The 22,808-nt window shown below is 43.4% G+C and overlaps 2 protein-coding genes across 2 annotated transcripts in view; one reads left to right on the top strand and one right to left on the bottom strand.

Moving 5' to 3' along the window:
* Nucleotides 1-11,677: 11,677 nt before the first annotated feature.
* On the bottom strand, nt 11,678-13,012 carry NANP (N-acetylneuraminic acid phosphatase). The gene is made up of 2 exons (XM_054279587.1): nt 12,856-13,012; nt 11,678-12,684 (listed from the first exon to the last, which is right to left on the bottom strand). The coding sequence occupies exons 1-2, from the start codon at nt 12,943-12,945 to the stop codon at nt 11,989-11,991; spliced, it is 786 nt and encodes a 261-aa protein (XP_054135562.1). The 5' UTR covers nt 12,946-13,012; the 3' UTR covers nt 11,678-11,988.
* Nucleotides 13,013-16,158: 3,146 nt separating this feature from the next.
* Nucleotides 16,159-22,808, top strand: part of EIF2AK2 (eukaryotic translation initiation factor 2 alpha kinase 2) — a 20,041-nt gene continuing 13,391 nt past the window's right edge. Inside the window, exons 1-5 of the mRNA XM_054279281.1 lie at nt 16,159-16,209; nt 16,740-16,866; nt 20,224-20,338; nt 21,449-21,627; nt 22,514-22,616. Of these exons, the coding sequence (XP_054135256.1) occupies nt 16,763-16,866; nt 20,224-20,338; nt 21,449-21,627; nt 22,514-22,616 (501 nt within the window). The 5' untranslated portion in view covers nt 16,159-16,209; nt 16,740-16,762. The remainder of the gene's footprint in view (nt 16,210-16,739; nt 16,867-20,223; nt 20,339-21,448; nt 21,628-22,513; nt 22,617-22,808) is intronic.

Raw genomic sequence — 22,808 nt, 5'->3', positions numbered from 1 at the left:
ATTCTGAAACCCATGTGTGCTTGTGTTTATCACATAGGTGAGTCACTGAGAATCTGCTTAAAACAGGTACAAACCTAAGCTTAAATCTGAGAGCAGATGGATAGTGCTTGCACCTGTTGAAATCTTAGTAGTCTCACAGGGGCTTCCTTTGCTTTGTGAGAGCTTGTTTTCAGCTGGTACTTGTGCAGTGCATTGCTTTACTGAGAAATTCTTCCCAGCGAAAAGTTCGCATCAGAAGTTCTTAAGTCCAGTAATATCACATTTTCAGAGGTGAATTGTTAGTGTGTACTTATAGAAATATATTATTTTAAAGCAGTATTTAAAAAATGTGTTATTTCTGGCTCCAATCATCAGCAGTATCTTGTTTACTACATAGTTCATCTGCCTGGACTTCTGTGAGGCTTTTGACATGGTCATCCATGACATCCTTCTCTCTAAATTGGAGACAGTTGGGTTTGATGGGTGGACTGTTCAGTGGATGAGGAATTTATTGGATTGTTGCATTCCAGGACAATGGTCAATGGCTTAGTGAGCTGAGTGTTCCTCAGGGGCCTGTACTGGGACCAGCATTATTTAATATATTCTTCAATGACTTAGATGAAGAGATTGAGTGCACCCTCAGCAAGTTTGAAGATGACACCCTGAAGAATGGGATGCCATCCAGAGGACTATGAACAGGCAATGGAATGCCATCCAGAAGACTATGAACAGGCTTGAAAAGTGGCATAAGCTGGACCCAGAATATTCTGTTCAGCATATTCGTTTGGATGTTCCCTCCACAAATTATTTTATCCTTTCAGAAGCCATTTATATTTTGGAAATCACAACATGCTGTGGAGATTAATTCTGCATTTAAGAGGTAGGATGTCCCTCTTCCTGAATTGATGTAATTCCCACTCACCTGTAGAGATCCTGGGTGTCAGTGTTCAGGATTTCTCCACTTTCTTCCAAGCAGTGTTCAGGCTAAAGCACTCACTATGAGCTGTGTTCCTCTGCATGCCAGATTGTCTCATGCTGACAAATACCTGCCAGCATCTATGGGTTTTGTCCTGGGAAATTCCAGGTAAACATGATCTCTCAGCCTCATGCAAGTAACAGCTGCTACTTTTGCTCAAAGGGAATTCCCACTGACTTTGATGTGTAAGAGAGGACATCACCCATGTGTTGCCTCATCACAGCGAGGTAAGACAGTAGCTAAAATGTTTGTCAAGGCCATGTGATAGCAGGAACTTCACAAGCAGCAGGTCAGACTTTTCCACTGTTTTCCTTAGTTATACACACTTTACTCTTAACAAAGATCTTCTCTATGCACTCCAGTGAAAGCACAACTGGAGTCTGAGCCAAAATACAGCAAGTTAGGATAGGACAAATACCAGCTATTTCTCTGGTATGACAGGTGGAAATCTGCATCATGTTGGATTTTTGCCTTTCCACCTTCTAAATTTGCTGTCTTCAGTGCAAGGAAAAGCACTGAAGTTTTAGGAGGTTTGCTTTTCATTGCACAGTAAAGAAATATTATGTGTTAAAACAAAAAAAAAAAATTATTAGCTGTGCTTACTTTAGGTGTGATACACTGGCCACCCTTTTGTGCTTATTTTATGCTAGGCACTGAAGAAATGTGTAGTAAGATTGGTCACCCAAAGGAGCTTAGCAAATATATCCTGAAAGGTGGGTGAGACAAGAGAGAGTAGCTGGATGGGCAGGAAAAGGAAAAGGAGGACAACAAACACAGCATGAGGCATGAAATTTCTAGTTACTCATATGATACAACTGCACTGACCTTAATACTCACTATTCCAGACTTTAAGCATCAAAGTTCTGATATTTTGTATCATTCTGGCCTGATTAAGGCATGAAGATCCATTAAAATCATTGTATTCCCCACAGCTGGTGTGCATGTCACACAGTCACTTAGACAAGGTAGCATCCTGCATTCTGAGCATCAGGGAAAGATCCTGGGGATTGTGTAAGAGCATTTTCTCTGTGTAAACATCTGATAATATTATTTAACATTTGAAAAGACCTCCTCTAACACTAGATCTATTGAGAAAGCCCCCAAATGTTCCAAGTGCTTTTAAGACAAGATGCAGCCAGTGCATAAAATTTGGCCTTTTGTGTGTACTCTAATTCACAAGTACCTGTCAGAGGGGCTTTCCTGTGGGAAAACTTCTGTACAGCTGTGCTCTCATGGGCGAGAGGAGTTGCTGAGTGCAAGTGAATGTTTTGAGCCATTCCAAAGCACTACCTATTTTTATCTTATGGATAGGCACTGCTACCATGCTGCTGTCCTTGGCTTGGAGGGGTTCAGGGGAGGGTTTTGCCTCATATTCAATGGCCAAGGCCATTAACCAGGGCTGGACATATCAGGTTGTGAGCCATGTCCCAGCCCCAAGCTTGCTGTGTGTTAGCCAGCCACTGTTTTGCTGAGTCTTGTTTCTGTCTCTGCTAAGATGGAGAACAGCAGTATTTCTGTACCTCACAGTGGGAACACCCTTTATTCTCTCAGCAGGTTCTCTTTGTAATCTTATAAATTCTGTCAGGACAAAACCTAGGGATTCTTATATATTTCCCTGCTCTGGTTGACTGGACAAGTAGCAGCAGGTCCAGCCATGCTGTTGGAAGTCTGGCAGCCCTGGAGCTGCAGATGGCTCACCAGCATGTTGGACACGCATCACAGGATGCAAGCATCTATTGGGAGCCAAGTCTGCTGTATAAAACTCACTACACCAAGTGGCAGAGATTTCTGAAATGCAGAAGCCCACTGCAGGTGTTGGTCAGTTTTCTGTGCTCTCAGGGCCGGTGTGATGGCTGGGAAGGAGGCAGCCTGTGATGGGGCACTTGCGCTGGGCTGTAGCAGACTGTGGGCTGCCTCTGCTGAGAAACTGGTCCCCAGCTGCCACCTGCTGAGCCTTGAGGAAACAGCAGAAATCCCTGCCCAAGCACCAGCCTTCCTCGGGGCGGGGGATCTAAAGACATCACTGAGTGCCAAAATATAAGACAGTACCCGGGGGAGATGCTAAACACTGGGCATGTGAAGGAAAATCATCCACTTCTTCAGGTGTCCAAAGAGGAACAGGGATGCTGACTGGAGAACCAGCCTGAACTACTGGTCTGGGGGTGCAGACAAGTCCACAGAGTGAGAAAAATACAATGCAGTAGAAGAGAACAGCTTATATAGTAATTCTTTTACATTAAATCATAGTAATACAGCCCTACTGTGTGCATATTTATAGGAAGACTTTTGAAATCATAAAGATGCTACTGCAGCATTAGCTGCAGGAGAAAAACATCTTTGTCCCTTAAATAAATCAAATACCTTCATTATTTAAAGCAAATTCAGCTCAAGCACAAGTGCACCAGTACTTTAGAAAGCTGGATTTTGTTTGGCACCATGATGGTATAATAAACTTGTTTCTGATCCTGACAGTGATCCTCATTTTCAACTGATTGTTGTGTGGTTTGCAAAATACACCACAGATCCTCATACTTAAAATAAAAATAATACTTATCCACCTATATCAAAACTTCTTCTAAGCAAGGCTATTTTGCCATGTATGTTTACAATGCCCAGCAAAATGGGAGCTCATTTTGTGATGCCTGGAGAGTAGTGTGAATTGAAAAGAAGACTGCTCTGAACTAATTTACACGTATCAGGTATATTTTATTTTTAAAATAGTTCCTGAAGAAAAAAATAAAGAACGTTGTAACAAATAAATAAACGACCACTGCCAGCAACAAAACAACAGCAAAAATCTGTGGTTGTTATCTACATCTAACAAACCTCTAATGCCACCTGCTGGGGGAACAATAAAAGTGAGAATGAAGTCTCCAGCAGAGTACTAATTGCGTTCTCTTCGTTCTCATGTCTTTCAAAAATTTTATTGTATTAAAAAAATCTGAAAAGATTTTAAGAAAGTCTATGAGTATAATCAGGATGGTGTACTTTTAAATACCAATATGATAAGAGTTTCTTTTCAACTGTATTCTAAACACTGTCTGTTTGCAATCAAGAAATAGTCCTACTATTTTCTCTTTCTTCTGTCCTAAATTATTCATCAAAAAAATCCTGAAACACATTTGAATTTTCTAATGTGCAAAGAATTGCATATTAGCATCTCTGACTCCTTAAGGACAGCATTTAACACTCAGCAATACAGAAAAAAAAGCCATTTTCTTAAGAAAGCCCCATTATAGCACAAGGACATACAACCTCAAATGTAGCACTGGTCCTTCTTAAGACAAAACAGAACTAGGAAACAGTGGGGCCTATTTTTGAATATCCTTAAAATGTTTTATGCCATTCTGATACCTGACAAGCTGCTCCTCATGTTCAGGTAGAACTTCCTGTGCATCAGTTCCTGCCCATTGCCTCCTGTGCTATTGCTTGGCACCACGGAGCAGAGCCTGGCTCCATCCTCCTGGCACCTCCCTTCAGATGCTCACAGACATTGATGAGGTCCCCTCTCAGGGCCTCTCTCCAGGCTGAACAGGCCCAGCTCCCTCAGCCTTTCCTCATTACAGAGATGCTCCAGAGCCTCAATCTTTGTTACCCTCACTGGAGCCACTCCAGGGGCTCCATGTCTCTCCTGTCCTGAGGAGCCAGGACTGGACTCAGCACTGCAGATGTGCCTCACCAGGGCTGGACAGAGGGGCAGGATCAGCTCCCTTGACCTGCTGGCACTGCCCTTCCTAATGCATCCCAGGATTCCATCGGCCTTCTTGGCCACAAGGGCTCACTGCTGGCTCATGGATGGCTTGTTGTCCACCAGGACCCCCAGGTCCCTGTCTGCAGAGCTGCTTTCCAGCAGATTGTTCCTTAGTCTGTACTGGTGCTTGGAGTTATTCCTACACAGGTGCAGGATCCTGCATGTCCCTTTGCAGAATTTCAGATAGCTCCTCCCTGCCCATTCCTCCAGTCTGTCTGATCTGTTCTTCTGAAGGGCTTCTGAGCCCTCTGGGGCATTGGCCACTCCTTCCAGCTTTGTGTCATCAGTGAACCTGCTGAACTTGCTCTGCCTGTTCATCCAAGTCATGGATGAACAAGTTAAACCTCTGGAGGACACCACTGGTGACAGGCCTCCAACTACACCCTGTTCCACCAATGACAACTGTTTAGGATCTGCCATTGAGCCAGCTCTCAATCCATCTCATTGTCTACTCATCCTGTCCACACTTCTTGAGTTTGATTATGAGCATATTGTGAGAGACAGTGTCAAATGGAGGATCCAGGCCAATTACAATTCTTCTTGGCAGAGTATTTGAAAATCACTATGCAGTATTCAAAAGCATCTTGTTTCCTCATCATTCACTGGTAACAGAACTTAAGCTGCAGAGAACCATGTTAACTCAACCTAAAACCTGCCAAGCCTTGTAAATTGTGGGAAATGCAAATCCCAAGGCCAAAAAAGTTTTTTTCTGCTTTGCCTACGTCTCTTGCATGCTACTCACCCTGCAAATCTGTACAAACACTGCTGCTCCACAGCAAAAACAAATGGAAAGACAGTTGTATGGACAGAGCACCATTAAGCAGGGGTACAGTTTTCAAAATAAAAGAAATAGAAACTGTGAACTAGATGGATTTACCTCAGAGTGAAGTGTCTCTAAAGCGAGCGCTTGTTTTCATTTTGAGGTACAGCCTAGAAATAGAGTGTAAAACTATAATTATACAGTAGCAAGATGAACCTCTGGCTGCAGCAGTAGCAGCGGCAGTTTTTTTAACAGACTATAATGTGTCACAAAGTATCAGGATAAAGATAACAAATATGTCAAAGTAGCTTAGACACAAAGTTGTTAGGCACTTTTAAAGTACTTTCAGATGAGAGGGATGGAAGCAGAAAAGTGTTTTTACCCAGTTACATAGTGAATGGAAAGTAAACAGGCGGTTCGTGTAGTTTATGCATTTTCTTCCTGAAAGGAAAAAAAGGACTTAGAACATTCAGGACCCTTCTCATTTAAAAGTCTGTAACAAAACACAATGGAAGGCATCAACAGTTTGGAAAACAAAGGCTGTCAGCCCATCCACTGCAGACTTCCTGATAAATCCTGACCCCAGTGCAATCTAACAGGCCACATCATTAACAGCAAAGAACACTCCAAACTGTTAAGCCTGACTTTATCAAACAGACAGACCTACAACACATTAGTGAGCAGAAGAAAACAGCACAGTAACTTTGAGGATACTCATTGGCCTAATTCATAAGACTAAAATAGAAGAATTTACTGTGACTCTTAATACTCACATAGCAGAAGAACTAATAAAACAGATATTTGTAGAGTTGATGTGTTTTGACATGTAATGGTTTCACTTCCAGCTGGACCTTTCTGTTACACTGAAAGGTCACTTCCTCAGGGAGTGTGTAGATGACTAAGAGATTTTGTTTGGAGGCACTTTTTTTCTATATTGTTTTTTCACTCCCAACAATTTTAGGTTTTGGGTTTTTTTAATGAAAAATTTGCCTAGTCTGTGTGATATGAATGGAAGTTTGTTTGCAGGAAACACCTTTTAAAACATGAACATGCTTGCAGCACACAGTTGCAGTGAAGCTGATACTTAAAATTACCTTGCAACAGAAGATAGCTGTGTTCCAGTGGTTTTTATTGCAGTCCTCTGACAACTTCATCCCAAATGCTAGATATTGTTGTGATTCAGAAAGATATGGAAATACAGCTGACAAAACTGTTGATGAAGATGAATAAGCTGAGAAAGGGGAAGTCAGGAGTCAGAAGTCAGAAGGAAAGCAGATGTCACTTGCATATTATCTTACAGAAATGAGCATGCAAATCTTAAATTTGTGAAGGTCCACTGACGTAAATGGTAAATTTTTTCCTGTTTTAAATCAGATCCTATGAGTCATTATCTTCTGGTCTTTGGTGAAGTGTTAACTTGAGAAACATAGCTTGCACTTTTGAAGAACTTCAATTTCATATATTAGCACCGTAGATTAATTTCATATTTTTTAAGTACATTTTTTCCCCAGCATTTGAGGGCTGTTCAGGAGAAGGCTCTCATGCAACCTTGTTTCTAGCACATGAAATAAAAGTTCAAAATATGATATAGGAGCGGGCAATGTGTTCTAGATCCCCAGCAACATAGGCAAAAAGTTGCAGTTTTAGCTTTAGGCACAGCTGACATCATCTCTGCATTGTTGTGGCTCTTGTATGTGCACAGTGTGATCTAGAAAGCGGGGTATAATGGAGACAATCCCACCGCAAGGCTGATGGCAAAAGCTGTGCACAAAAGAACAGTATATGCTACGTACAGCAGAGATACATCGCCGTTCTCTTTGTCGTACTTCTCAACAAGTTCAAATGATTTCCAGATGATTTTTGTTAGTATAGAATTAAGGCAGGATTTAAAATTGTTTTTTAAAGGGTTCACAATAACCTGGCACATTTTAGAGCCGAAGCTGAAAAACAAATCACTACATACATGAAGAGGAGAAATTGCTGTGATGGGCCAGACTACTTCAGTTCAAAGCCCTAACACTGGTGTCACGTAAGACAAACTTCAGAGGAAAAGACAAACTGAGTTGGCTGTGGTTAGCTGGGGCACAGCAAGTTGTCTGTTGTCATTCTTTCAGGAAATATGAAAACCTTAAGCTGCAGGGAGTAGGAAAAGATTAACCTTAATCCAAACATCTTACATCTTTGCATTAATTTAGTACCCTAATGAAACACAAGTATTTCCTGTATGAAACATTCAGGTCACTTTCTAAGATCTCTAAGAAAACATCCTCATTTCTGAGGCTGTCACTGTCCAGCTTAATGCCTTCCATACACGAAGCTTTCTCCACAAGACCGGAAAGGCTCTGCTGTGCAGGTGTGTGATGCTGCAGACAGCTTGCTGGCATGGCCAAGTGCCCATGATAGAAGCTGAGCCCTCCTGTACTGTTTAATGTCCTACTCTTATCTGCAGTGACTTAAAGTACCTTTGCACCTATCTCCACAGGTCCAGAAGATGGACTATTTGTTACATTACCCAACAGAAAATGGTAAGGGAGCAGCTTGCTTTTCTGCAGCCAAAAAAGCTCCAAGGTGAGCAACCTCCCACTCTCCTCCTCTCCTAAGTCACAGAGGTCAGTGCAGCAATAGCTCAAATATGGCTTTGTGCACCCATAACCTGCCAGAATGGGTCCCCTGGACTTGAGATTTCTGGATCTTCTCTGCTTGCAGTCTGTTCTTATGCTGTTGCAGCAGTCAATGCCATGACATCAGGACATGTAGGCTTATGTGAGCTGGCATTCAGCTTGGTAAGTCAGGTTCAACTACCACTGAAATGCAGCTGGCAATTCAACATACACAGTCTGGCCATGAATCTTCCTGAGCACGTAATTGTGTCCCAGCCTCTGTTTGAAATGACAGAAACTACACCCAGTCACCACATCTAAACATGAGGCCATGGATTTCAAATCCTAATTTTGTGCTATTTTAAGAAACAAACAGAACTCTTGCCCTTTGTTGTATTTATCCACAGCAATTCAGAGTGTTCAAATATACATTTTATAAACAAAATATGTCATTGTCGAGGTGGTCATGACACAAGCAGAGACAACAAGCAGTCTCAGATGGCAACTCTTTATTATTGAAAATGGCTGACCTTTTATACACTTTCTAATGGTTTATGCTTCTTCTACCCCAACTATTGGCCACAATAAATCAACATAACACCTTTGGTGAAAAGTAACAGTGACTTCAGCTAACTTTCTAAAAATGCTTCGTCCAGCTGCAAAGTTCTCTCCTTATCTTTCTTCAATTCATCTCTTCTCTCTGTCTCCTTGATAACAGCTTTGGAGAGAGCTCCTTATCAGCCTCTTCTTGCTTCTCAGCTTCTTCTCGCTAGCTAACAGGCCTGCTGTTAGCCCTTCCCACAAAAATACTTTTATTAGCTAGTACATGGGTTATTTTAAATCAAGAATTAGAATACAGTTGATATTAAACTATTCTTTCAGTTCATTTCAACGAAGTCAAAGTTACTGTAGATTACCCTCAGGAGGTAATATTTATCTGGCAAAAAAAGGTTTTTAAAAATATAGATGGAATTTCCTTTTCCTCTTTTTATTTTGCATGTTTTGGCAATATAGTTTAAATCAGATAACTTAGCTAATAGAGCATAACACTAAGCGAAACCAGAACTTAATGGGAACAGTTACTAGACTGTTTAATGATTTGTTCCTGCTTCTGATGTGAAAATTATCCCATCATTACATTTATGTTTCCAATTTACTAAATTAACTATTTTTCATTATCTTTTCTGCAACAGCTCTATCCAAGAAAAACATCTTGAGTATTTAGAGATACTCCAGACACTTCATCCAGTTTATTGGGTAATTGCTTTTAAGAATGGCCCTAGATAGAGAAAAGTCTTGTATTGTTTCTCCTTGTTTTACAGAAGCATCATAACGGTGTTTCCCTCTCTGGACACCAGCAGCCACATTCAGCCTGGTACAGAACTCAGAAATGGAAAAATATACTCAAGTGTGGCCTCTACAGACCACACTGTCACCTGAGTGTGCAGTTACTGTGGTTTTTCAGAGTCAGAGATGAAAAGAAATGGCTGGCCATGTGCAAAACAAAGAGCAGTCTCTTCTAAACCAGAGACCCTTTATACAATAAGCAGGCTCAGCATGTCACTTCAGCATGATGCAGTGGCAAGAGAATATGAGCCTCAACTTAGATTAAAAAATGGTAACCTGGTGTAATATATATCTATAGATCTGTATCTCCTTCAAGCCCACGGACAGACTTGCGAATTATTAGTATTTGTTATTTTAAATATCAGCTGTATCAGAAACCTTATTCTGACCTAAGTTCTACTACCCTGCTGCTGTGCAAACAGAGCAGAATCAGTTCCTCTGTAGCTCCTTTGGGATGCTGTTGTAAGCAAAGTTGTTGCTTTTGTATTAGGTGGTATGGTTAGATTACTTCAAGGATCCCTCTAATCGTTTGGATGCATTTCCATTTTTACACAGTATCCCTGACAGGCTCAATGATCTTTATTATTCTTGTCTCAATCATTGGTTCTAAGAAATGTTAGTAGCAATGCTTTGCTCATCAGCTAAATCAGTGGCTGCTTCCATGCTCTTCAAATGGAAACCAATGTCTTAACTCAGGCCTCTTCCTTCAGAAGGTGTGACAAGTCAGTGCCACTGGTTCATGTTACCGTGTTAGTGTAATTGGATTGCTTTCAGTATATGCCCATTTCCTCAAAGGAATAGGTGAGGTCTGTCTCTGTACTCTTCCTTGACCTCATGTCTCAGCAGTCTTGGCCAGGTAAGACAAGGAATGTGGACTGCTTTACCTTTTCTAATGGACAATTGGGAAAGGAGTTCCAAATTTAGTGAGTATTTATTTTCTTTTTTTCCCTCTCCTCAATGTAGGAGCAACATATTTTAATCCAACCTAAACTCCTTATCAAATAATTTAACCCAAACCAGTAACAGCCTCCTCTAAACTGACTGCCATCCTATGCAAGACTTAACTGCATTAACTTAGGTTCCTTTGTTTAATTTGACATGAACATTTTTTGTATATAGAATTTCGTCTACACATCCATTTCATAGTAGATTTCTGTACTTCTAATTGCTGCCCACATACCAGAGACTCTTCTGCCAGTAGCCTAAAACTCCTGTTCTCAAAAGATCTGTCATGGAATTATTCTAAAATATAAAATTTGATTTCTCATATGTGGTCTGATACTCATCCTGGTGAATATATAGCACACTGGGTTGAAAACCACAGACTTGCCAACAAGTGTTTACATTTCCATTTAATATGAGAATACTTCCCCATTATGTAGTAAGAATATGAGGCAAAGAAAAAAATAAATTAATGTAATGACCTGGGAAAGAGAAACCTTACTGTTTTAGAGAGTCATCTCCTACATGTAGTGGAAATATCACATATTCCTTATAAACTAGTATACAGTACTGTAATACATAGGACATAATTTTCCAGTTTCCTGGAAGAGAGTGATGAGAACCATTTACAGACAATTAGCTTGTATTTTCCTCACAATAAATCACATGAATTACACATGCAAACTGGAGTAAGGAAGGATTATGTAGCAGTGCCATCAAAACAGTCAGAAAAGCCACTGATCGTACAGTTCAATCTGAGTAGTCATACACCTGAGTGAGACCAAGAACAGTTTCTCCAAAAAGTCTGATCAAAATTCACTGATAGAATCAGACAGAACAATGATTAGGTTCTGAAGAGTATGACAGTACAGTAGCACTATTGAAAATATCCCTGTTTTATCCATATCAACAAAAATCATAATCTGAATTACAAGTGTACTGCATATCTGCATAAGCACCAAGATAATATAAAGTAAAAGCTTATTCATCAAGTCCCTCTGATAAATGGTCCCCGATAAAAAAGCAAATTTTTAATGCACTTTTAAGTACTTTTGGCAAGAGATATAAGTTCCATAAAAGAAAAACCACTGCAAAGTCCGAAAAAAATTCTAAAACTTGTAAAAAAGATCAAAGGTAGAGCATTTCTAATAGTCTGAGAAATAATGAAATTCACTCCAGTTCCTGAGATAAACTGTAGATCAGTTGTGAGGATTTACCAGATTGTACCACACTTACTTTCTCACCTTCTCTTACACCCTGCACACAAGGTCAGAACTGAAGATTCTGCTAAGCTTACAAGTCAGCAAAGCATGTGAAAGCTCAGAACATTCAAATTTTCTTTTCCACTATAAATACAAGAGACTGGCAACTTAGGTCAGAGACAGACAGACTTCTGCAACAGTCTGTCAAAATAATTTCCAGACAGAGGCAGTTGCTTTAAATTAACTGCACTTGCATCACTCAAATTAATATAGTTGTGTGCTTCTGTCTGGTTTCCACTGACAACTGTGCTCTTATTCATCCCTCTGCTGTTTAAAAGAGACCATAGATGAGTTCAAACTCCTAGGGTCAGACTTTTAAAAAGAGCATCTGTCACCTAACAGCTCAGCAGGTCTCTATGCTGGAACCATCATCAATGTGCTTCATTGCTACCAGCCATATGGTCAGTTTCTAACTTAGCATTAGAGTTGTGCTCCATCTTCTGTAACACTGCTGGAAGATCCAGTACAGAAGAAATAATATAATGAGGTACGGGGGAGGTATCTACTGGGGCAGTCATTGCTTTGTTTAACCAGACCGTTGCTTTCAAGCCAGCATTCAGGCCTCCTTGAATATCTGTATCTAGAGAGTCACCGACCATCACACACTCCGCGGGCTGCACCCCCAGGAGATCGCAACAGTAATGGAATATGGATGCCGCCGGTTTCTCCTCTTTCTGCTCTCCCCCCACAACGATGGCATCGAAGTAGGGCTGGCAGGCGCACGCCTCGATCTTCTCCCTCTGCGTCTGCCGCTCGCCGTTGGTGAGGAGCAGCAGGCGGAGGCCTTTCCGCAGCTCGGTCAGCATGGCCCGCGTGTCCTCGGCCAGCGTCAGGTGCTGCAGCCGCGTCGTCTTCCACAGGTAATAGCACTCGGCCGCCAGGTCGCGGTTCGCCTCCCCGCCGATGGTCTCCTGGATCGCCTCCTCCCAGTGCGAAATCCGCAGGTCTGTGATGCACATCTTCGCGGGATCGTGGCACTCCTTGAGGAGCTTGGCCTGCACCTTATCGCAGACGGCGCGGGCCTCTCCCTCCCCGTAGTGGTGCTTGGACTGCAGGGCGCTTATCACCTGCAAGGGACGCGGGGACGCGCGTCAGGGCGCTGCGGGGCCGCGCGGCGCGCTCCCGGGAGCGGCGCCCGGCCGCGTGTCAGCGGGGGAGGGAGCGGGACACGCGAGGCACCGGCACCGCCGCCGGGCCCGGAGCCGCGGCGGCCGCGGGAAGGGGGACGAGGGCAGTACCTCCTCGATGGCGCGCCGCCCCGCCGCGGCCGTGTCGATCAGCGTGTTGTCCAGGTCGAAGAACACCGCCTTGACGCCGTGCAGCCCCATGGCGCCGCCTCCCGCGAGAGCCGCCCCGCTCGGACGGCGGAGGGGAGCGCCCCTGACCGCCGGCAGAGCCGCCCGCGCCGGGCACAGCGCGGCGGGGCCGCCCCGGGCCCGCCCCTCACGTCAGGGCCGCGGGGCGGGGCCCGGGCCACAACGGCGCTGCCCGGGGCGCGCAGGGCGGCGCTCGGCGCTGCCAGGTGCCTCTCCCGCCCCGCAGAAAAGGAGGGCTGAAGGCAGGCAGCGTTCACGAATGGGCTGTGAGGACAGCCTCCCGAATCCCAGCAGCTCGTGTGGGCGGCGCTGGGCCGGGCAGAAAGGCCGCGGGAGCTCCCGTAGCCCGGCTACCGCTGGGAGTGGAGGCGCTCCCCTCGCCGTGCGGGCCGTGGGCAGGGCACGGCAGCAGGAGCGGCTCTGCGGCACCCCGGGCGTGCCCTGGGCGAGCCCGCCCCGCGGTATTTGGGGTGTGTTTCCTCTGTGTAGGAATGCTTTCTGGATGAGGCAACGGGACACCTGGCAGCTGGTTGGAAAATAACCTATTGAGGTGCTGCCAGGGAACAGCTTTGCTGTGCAAGAATTCCCCCTGCAGCGCTTCCACCCGGGCAGGCCTGCCCGCTCCCGGCTGTTGGCGGCAGTTTGGCTGTGCCAGCCCCGGGCCAGCGGCTGCTGCTGCTGGGGAAGGTTGTCCCACCTTAGGGAACGGCACCACACAGGTCCCTGCACGGGGTGGTAGCGTGGCGCCCAAAGATGCCGAAGTCTGTAGGTTTTCACTCCGAAGCATTCCGTGAACGGGGACCTGCACGAAGGAGGAGGAGGAGGCGCATGCAAAAGATTCGGTTCACTTCGGCTTTCCCAGCTTCTCTGTTACCTTCTGGAGCGTGTTCTGCAGTTACCTCTGAGCCCAGCAGCCGCAGGACAGGGGTTGAATTATCCATCAGCAAGTGTTCCTAATAAAGCCAAAGTCAATAACTCCACTGTAACTCCACTATTTTGAGACTCTATATAATTATGGATTATTTGAAACTCCAAAGGTGAATATTTTGTAGAGCAAATGAATCTCAAAGGCATTTGAATGCAAGCCTGAATGGCCTTATAGAACAAGATTTTTAGGTGTATATACCAACGACTGTTTTGGAATTGATGATTTTCCCCAAGGTGAAGTTTAACAGCGTCTTGTTCATTGATAATGTTTTGAGAAACCTTGTGTATTTTTTAACAGCCATCTAGCAAATTTTCTTAATTTGATTTGTGTTTAATACTGCTAATGTCAATTAGAAATTAATCGTTAACTGCAATTAACGAAGCTGGAGGAAACTTTGTCTTTTACCAAAAAACTGGAAGTTCACTCCAGGTCACTTTCAGTTCTAAAAAACACACCTTTGATAGCAATCTCCTGGTCTGATAGAAGACATTGAGTCACATGCAAGGCCAAAGCAGTTGTGCCCAAAAGCTTGGCATATGGCAAGTAGAACTACAGAAAACAAACCTTTAAGGAGAGAGCTGGATTCTGAGAAGAAACAGAGATAGCTAAGGATCCTGTAGTTAAGGCAATAAGAGAAGTTTTAATAAAATTACTCTAGCTGGTTCTAATAAAATGTGCTGGTTTTGCTTGATAAGACAGAAAAGGTGTTAGGCATGTGGATTTTATGTGCCTCTACTGAATTACTGTTTTTCAGAATTTACACAGAAGAGTGACTTAAAAATAGGATGCATTCTACTTAGGAAGATGGCATTTGTTTCAGTCAGCCCTACATTGCAAACAGTGAGCATTGGATCCTATGTGTACTTTTGGAAAAAGGTACATTTACATAAAATATTTGTGCTTTCAAAGACCATTTGGACTGTTTATCTATCAGCAAGTGTGTTACTTTCTCCTTGTTCTCCCGTTCCTTGTTCTGCAGGCTCACTAGAGGCTGGAAATCCCTCTCAGCAGAAGCTGAGAACCAGGAAAAGAACAGTCATTGGAAACTTGAGTAGGAGACAAGCTGAAACATGAAAGAGTGCACATCCTAGAAGTGATAATGTAAGAATGCCAGTATGGTATCTTTAAACAAGGAATTGCTCCTTTTTTTGCTACAAGATGATTATGTTTAGGAGTTCAACATTTGGAACTCTCTGATGGTTTTTTCCTGCATCTCCACTAGTGTCTCAATGGGTTCCTTTTTGGTTGTGTTAGCATTATGAGAGAGCAGGTGAGCTTCCTGGGTGCCCAAGTTGTTTCCTCGTACTGAGGAAGACCTAAGGCTTGCTGCTGTTTTCCTTTTCTACAGCTGTCTGGTTTCTGCTGGAGAGAGACCTGGCAGGGGGTGGAAATCAAATCTGGATGATCAGGAGTAGTGACCTGTGTGCACATTGGAAGTCATTTGCTCCACCCTTTACATCTAGCCCCTGAAAACTCATCTTGGAGATTTTTCTTTCCCACTTCCACAGAATATATTATTAACTTGGTGGCTGTTTTTTTTTTTTTGCTTTTATCCCTGTAAGAGATTTATTATGAAGTTCATTCATGTTGAGAGATACCCATGATATATTTCAAGCTCAGTGTGTTGAGGAATAGTTCTCACACGGGTATCTTGGCCTGTAATCTGCAGATTGAAATGCAGATTGAGCTCCTGGTTGGACCTCGAGACAAGAGGCCATGAATTCCCAGCCTTTGGGATAACAAAGGACATGAAGACAGGGGACAGCAGCCAGGTGGATGGACAACTGAGAGTAACAGCCGGTGACTGCCGACCTTTTGGATAAGGCGACGCCAGTGCGATGGATGAACAGAGCGGGGAGGCGGGAGAAGACGAGAAGGAAGAGCGGGACTGAGGGTATAAAACCCTGGGGGTTCTGGGCTTGAGGGCTTTGGAAGTATTTGGGCGCGCACTCCGCCGGCCGTGTTGCGGAACTACAGGGTGTGGTTACTGTAACAGGAGAAGGCGCCAGCGAGTGACGGCCAAGCCGGGGGCTCAGGCGTTTGCGAAGCCGCTCGCCTGCCCCGGAGCCCCGGTTCCCCGTAAGCTCAGGAGCGCGGGCAGAGCGCAGGCGGCGGAGGCGCCGCTCCTTGTGCCGTGCCGGGCCGGGCGCGGCTCCCCGCGGCCTCAGCGCAGAGCCGCCCTGCTCCCTGCGGGGCTCTCCCGCCCTCGCCTCCCTTTCGCTTTCGTTTTCGTTCTAACGCGGGCCGGCGCTGCGGGAAACGAAACTGGGCGGGGTCTGCGCAGCGCGCCGAGTCGGGTCGGCTGCGGGAGCGTCCGCGGGTCCCGGAGCGTCGGCAGCGGCTCGGAGGTACCGGCGGGGCGGGGGCGCGGGAGGAGGGGCAGGGTCGCTGCGGGATGGGGTGCCCGCAGCCCGGCTGCAGACGCCTGGCCCGCCGCGCTCGGTGACGGCAGCCCGGGGTCATCTTTGGTCCGTGCGGCTACGCCTGGCGTCACCGCTGCTCGAAGGGATATGCTAAGTGCCGTCGGGTTCTCTTCTGCAGGAATCGATTCTAATTCTGGGGAAACGTTACTGCTTATTTTCCTCCCACAGAAGTCAGTAAATGATTCCATCTTTTGCTGTCAAGGAATCTGCTCAGGAATCTTCTCTAATCACTGAATTCTCCACTCTGCTTTCTAAAACCCTTATTCCAAGCAATCACTTCCAAAACATTTGCAGACCAGTCATTTGAATTAGAAATTCGAATCAGTTTCCCATGAACTTTGTTACTAGCACCAATTTTCTATTTTATGTCTTAGCAGTGACCTATCTACCAGGATTAGGGCTGCCTTTATTCCATGTTTAGAGCAGCAGACAAATCTTTGAATGTTACTTTGCAGCATCTATTGAAGATTGTGTCAAAATGGATCGTGAGTATATGGGGAAGGTCAACTCTTACGGTCAAAAAAAGAAATATACAGTGGTTTATGACACCGTCGCTAAAACGGGCCCACCTCATGATCCTGAGTAAGTTCTCTCTGCCTGTCACTAACGAGCGGGGCTTTTCCTGCAATGAGCAAACCGTGTAAAGCTTGCAGTCACAAATATTGATTTGCTGAAAGCACATGTGTAGTGGGAAAGCTGGTTGAAACAATGAATTGAATGGCAGGTGCATGGGGAAGACATCATGTGATACAGTTTAAGGAGAAAACTTATTTCAAGGGTGATGGCTCTTTTTCAGAAAGTACCAGCTTGTATATTATGCATCTCCTCTCAGAAGGTGGATTGGGTTACAGCACGAATTTCAGTTTGATTTCAAAGCTACAAAGCAAAGTGTTTACAAAGCATTGTTGATTTCTAGTCAAAGAGGTTGGGTGTATTAACTGATTTCATACTAACATATTTAATGTGTAGTATATTTTTTAACATCTCTTACAAGAAGAGGGTGTTTTGCTTAAGAAGTTTTGCTTTCCCTTTTAGAGACAATTACAGGTGATGGAATATATTTTATTTTTTAACACTGATACAGTGCATTTTTTCCCTTGCCAAAGGTTGTAGATACTCAAGATCTGTAATATTTCCTTGCATGATTTTTAAAATTTTTTTGCTAGTTTGTATGAAGACAAGGCTTATGTTAATAATTAATACATTTCTCTTGCTGTGTTGCATGTTGTCAGATAGCACTGTCTATGCAGATTTAGTCTTAAGTCTGTCTAACATCTCAGAATAAAATAATAGATATTATTTGGATCTCAAATGTTAATAGCTATCTTATTTTTTTGCCCATGTAGCTCATGTAATTCAAAAAAGTAACTCTTATTGCAGTAAAGGCTACAGCTGTGATCACACAGCAACATCTTAATTCTTCAAAAGTGATGGCACGGGACTGATGGAACTTACGTTCGTTCCAAGTTGTTTATTCCATTTGTTGTGGTTTTTCATTGTTTTTCTCTGTGTTCTGCTACATTCACAAATGAAATTCAGCCCATTGTGTGACATTTAGGAAAATCCTGGGTAACTTGGGCTATTCCAAGGATACAGTGTAAAGTGTCTGGCTGTAGTGATGTGTGCTGTAAACCTTCAGTCCCCTTATGCTGCTCTTTCCTGGAGTTCTGGATGCATTGACCACTGCCGGTTGTGAGCTAGCTCCCTAACTCTGCTGTGCTGTTCCATCTCATCTGTCACCTTGCAGCTGTCCGAGGCATGATGCAGAAATACCTCCCATCCCAGTTCTGGTGCTGAGGCTGCTTCCAGTACTGGGTCTGACAGGGCCAGTGATGAACACTATGTAAGAAGGTTAAAGGAGACCAGGGTGGCTCAGTCCTGAGCTTTTGTGGTCTGGGAATGCAGAGAGTGGACAGTTAGGCCACTAAACCTGTCAAGCTTTGGAATTGCCTGTTGCCTTGGTGAATGACTCTGCACTTAAGACCAATTCATGTATCGCTCCTGCAGGTAGTCCTCAGCTTGGTCATGGAGATTCACTGCAGATTTCATCAGGATGCTTAAATAAATGGTGTATTTTGATGCAGTGTCATAGCTGAATGTGTGTAGTATTCAGTACTTAGGTATGGGTTGGCTGATTAAACTCCTTCCCAAAGAAGAACCTTTCTTACATGTTTTGCTTTTTCTTTGTTGTTTCCTATGTGTAGAGGATATGGCACACTATGGGGGTGCCTTTTCCTACTGTTTGCCTCCTTAAGATTTCTTGTTAGCCTTGCTTACGCAATGAGAGCAAGCACTTCATTCTGCATCTCCATTGTTTCCCACCCAAACATTTCATTAAAGGGAAGTGGAGAATGAGGTTGGAATAATGAAAAAAGTGAGTTCCTAAAGTCACTACACTATTTGAGACCAATTTTCCCACAGAGGAACTCATGGTGCTATGCCTTGACTGTGTGAATCCACCTTGTTGGCTGTGAGCATTTACACACTCTGCTGCAATCTGAAGCTCAGAGGTGCTCTGAGGCTCTAATGGTCACTTTAACTTGGTGCAAGTATGTGCTGCTGCCACAGGCAGAAATCCAGTTGTTCTTTTCTCCTCTGTTGCAAAGGCAGTATCAGAAACATTAGGGGATTTGCAGCTGCAGGACAAGTCAGATCTGTAAGGACTGATTTGTCTGAAATCCAACTATTCATTATTAGGGCGCAGTGGTGGGTTGACCCCAGGAGGCAGTGAAACCCCCAGCTACCTACTCACTTTCCCCCAGTGGGAGAGGGAGACAATCAGAAAGGTGAAAGGGAGAAAAAACTTGTGGATTGAGATAAAGACAATTTAATAGACAAAGCATAGCAGGATGTGCAACCAAAGCAAAATAAGGAAGTTGGCTACTCCTTCCCATCAGCTGGCAGATGTTCCCAAGAAAGTGGGGCTTGATCATGTCCTATGTGTACTTGGGAAGGTAAACACCATAGCCATGGGTATCCCCTCTTCCTTCTTCATCTCCCAGCTTTTATTGCTGAGTGACATGCCATATGGCATGGACTATCCCTCTGGCCACCTGCCTTTGTTGTGTCTCTTCCCAGCTTCACACCTACCATTCCTCTGCTTCCTGAAGGCCAGAGTGGGAAAAAGAAAACAACTTTGGTGCTGAGCAAGCACTACTCAGCAGTAGGTAAAACATTAACCCTGTGTTAGTTCCAATCTGGCTGCCCTGAAGAAAGTTAACCCCATCCCAGCCAGATTAAGTTCTGAGCTGCATCAGATTCCCTTTCTGACTCATGGAGTTGCTATATGGGAAGCAGGACATGCACAGTTGTGGAATGGAGGAAAAGAGAGGGAAGGGCTCAGCAATTGAGCACAGAAAGGCAGGACTGGGGCTTGTGTTTATTTGTTGGTAATTTTTTTGTTTTGTTTTGGTGGGGTTTTTTTTGACTGCCTATAAATTAATCTCTCACAAGCACCAGACATGTTTTTTGCTCTTATTAAGCAGTTTACATCACAGGGTACTAAAGGTGAGTGTAATGTCACATCTGGTTTCATGTAACCAAAATTAGCTAATCTTTCCTCTCTGTAGTGTCACACTACTGAGATGTGTCCTGTTGTTAGGGCTTCACGACCTTGCTTGTAATAATGCTGACCTCATCCATTCTTATGCTCTTAAAAATGAAATTATTTTGATTTAAGAAAGCAGTTAAAAGTACTGTTGGAACTAATAAAGTGAATGTATTTGTGACTAGAGAGGAAAATTTTAAAAGTATTTATACTAAAGAATTATGATAATCATTGGTTTGATATAAGAAAAACACATTAATGCTTCAGTACTTCTCATAGTTATCCTACAGTGCTTTGTAGATAATAAACCCAAAGTTTAATCTGATAAGGTTATTAAAGTATATATGTGAGAAAAATGTAGCAATGTTTCAGACAAGTTTTCTTCATTGCAGGTTCACAGTTGTTGTCATAGTAAAAGGTGAGGAATATGGTAGTGGCACTGGTAAAAGTATAAAAGCAGCAAAAGAAGTAGCAGCAAAAAAAGCATGGGAAAGGATTGAGGAAGAGGTGAGTAAACAGTAGGATTGTTTTGGGGGTTATTAAGCAGCGTACATCACATGTAATGTAGTAAATGTTGCATATCTGAAAGTAGATTTTTGGTAACGTTGTTTAATTTAAAACAGTTTCTAATTATTCAAGTTGTCTTTGTTTCTGTCTTATTCAATTTTCAATTCTTTATCACTGAATTGTTTTCCTTATTTTTTTCCAATAGGGTTGGTATCTAATACTGTGTTTCATCTTCTGCTGTTATAGGAGGATAAGGAAATGTATTTGCCTTTGTTAAGCTACCTTGATGTATCCAAAGTGGGCAATTGTCCTTTTATATCTTGACAACTGTTCTATGATTCAATATCTGCAAAACATTTGCAGGGCATTACTCAGCGTGTCTGTTGCCACTCTGCTAATGAAATTGCTTACTTTCACTTGTTCTAATTAATCTTTTTTTCTTTTTCATTATATTCTTTACAGTATAGCTAGTTATATACTCTCTCCTTCTGTGATTAAGTCTAGGTTTGAATTTTGCTCCTTAGTTTTCTGCCAAGTGTTTTGCCCTTCTTTATTTGCCATGTTCTATTTTTCTTTCCAACTCTGAATGCTTCTTAGCACCTTTTGAGTGAAATCGTTTCTTCCCTATTTCTATATGGCTTTTATTGTGTCCTGTCATTACTTTAACACAATTGCTGCATGTCTGCTGATACATTACTGATGTTGACTAATCATGAGGCAGCTGAAAAGTCCTGCTTTCCCCTCTTGTACATGCACAGGAGCATTTGCAGCCCTTGCTAAATGGGAGCATCAGCAGCATCCTGCTGCCATCCCTTCTTCACAGCTTGTTCCCTATATTTTCCTAAAAGGGGTGGGATGAGGCATGGTGAGAGGTTGTTAAAGGCAGAAGTGTAGTACTTGGAAAGCCATTTTACGTTTACTCAAAATGTAATAATTGTGCTTGGGATGTCCGTCCTTTGCCACAAAGGACTCTTAATGGAAACTTGGGATTTCTTAGGAGTGTTTTGAAATGTGGACAAACCTTGCAGCTATATTAGTTCTTGTGCACTGTTTATCTTAATGTATTTTTAAACTTAAGTTTTCAAGTTACCTGTTTTGTTTGTTTTATAGGAGAAGAGTTCATCAAACATGGCAGCTGCAGATTTAACAACAGCTCAAACAACCTCAACAACCTCATCACCTGCGCCAGACAAGAATTATGTCTGCCTGTTAAATAGTATTTCACAAAGGACGGGTTACACAGTTGGTTATACTACCGAAAATCGTACTGGAGATCCCCATACTCCCACGTAAGCTATAATTTACCTTCCTGCTTCCTTCTAATACTTTTTGTGTTACTAATGCTACCATTAATAATCCTTGGTCATGTTAGCTGAATCTTTAGGAATCACACCATCTGCCTGAGAGCATTATTCAAAAGCTTCTTGAGCTCTGCCAGGCTGGTGCTGTGACCACTTTCCTGGGGAGCTGTTCCAGTGCCCAGGCATCCTCTGGGTGAAGAATATTTTCCTGATATCTGGCCTAAATTTATCCTAATTCAGCTTCATGCTCTCTCTTTGAGTCCTGTCACTGTCACCCCAGAGCAGAGATCAGTGCCTGTCCCTCCTGTTCCCCTCACAAGGAAGCTGTAACTGCAGTGAGATCTCCCCTCAAACTCCTCCAGGCTGAACAGACCAAGCGCCCTCAGCTGCTTCTCATCATAGGCCCTTCACCATCTTTGTTGCTGTCCTTTGAACAATCCCCAATAGCTTAATGTCATTTTTATATTATGGCACCCAAAGCTGCCCCCAGCACTTGAGATGAGGCTGCCCCAGCTCAGAGCAGAGTAGCACAATCCCCTTCCTTGCCCTGCTGGTGATGCTGTCCCTGATGCCCCCAGGACAGGGCTGGCCCCCCTGGCTGCCAGGGCACTGCTGAGTCAGGTTCAACTGGCCAGTGACCAGGATCCACAGGTGCCCTTCTGCAGTGCTGCTCTCCACTGAGTTATCTTTAAGGCACAACAAATTAATTACCTACCATTATTAACTAGATTAAATGTATATTGAAAATGCTGCCCTGAAGGTATATGCTTCAGATTTCCATTCTATAATGTCGCTTGGTTGTAGTGTTTAAAGATCATTACATTGAGACTCGTTATATTGGATATAAGACTCGATTCCCTGTTGTATTTTACAGGTTTTCTGTTAGCTGTACAATTAGAGGTCAATTGTATGGAAAGGGCACTGGACCTTCCCTAGCTGCTGCAAAAAAAGCTGCTGCAAAGGAAGCATATGAGAAGGTAAATAAGGAAAGCTCTGTGACAGTATGTGCTATATTTAGCCTTATCACAGAAGTTTAAATCTTTGAACCAATTTCTTTACTTTATTGTATTTAAAAGCATATTTAATGGATTCCATTGAAGAAGGAAGCAATCCATATTTTAGTATGTTGGTTGGGCTACTGTTAGTAGAATTTATGTTGTGCTTCTGCA

This window comes from Melozone crissalis, unplaced genomic scaffold (genome assembly GCF_028551555.1).
Source record: "Melozone crissalis strain CALT ecotype California unplaced genomic scaffold, PUWL_Pcris_2 ptg000027l_1, whole genome shotgun sequence".
Classification (NCBI taxonomy): Eukaryota; Metazoa; Chordata; class Aves; order Passeriformes; family Passerellidae; genus Melozone; species Melozone crissalis.
This window is presented reverse-complemented; position numbering and strand designations above follow the sequence as displayed.

Coding starts and splice junctions, on each gene's coding strand:
- NANP (XM_054279587.1), bottom strand. CDS start 12,945: ATGGGGCTGCACGGCGTCAAGGCGGTGTTCTTCGACCTGGACAACACG. Junction 12,685..12,855: donor GGCGGCGCGCCATCGAGGAG/GTACTGCCCTCG, acceptor CGTCCCTTGCAG/GTGATAAGCGCCCTGCAGTC.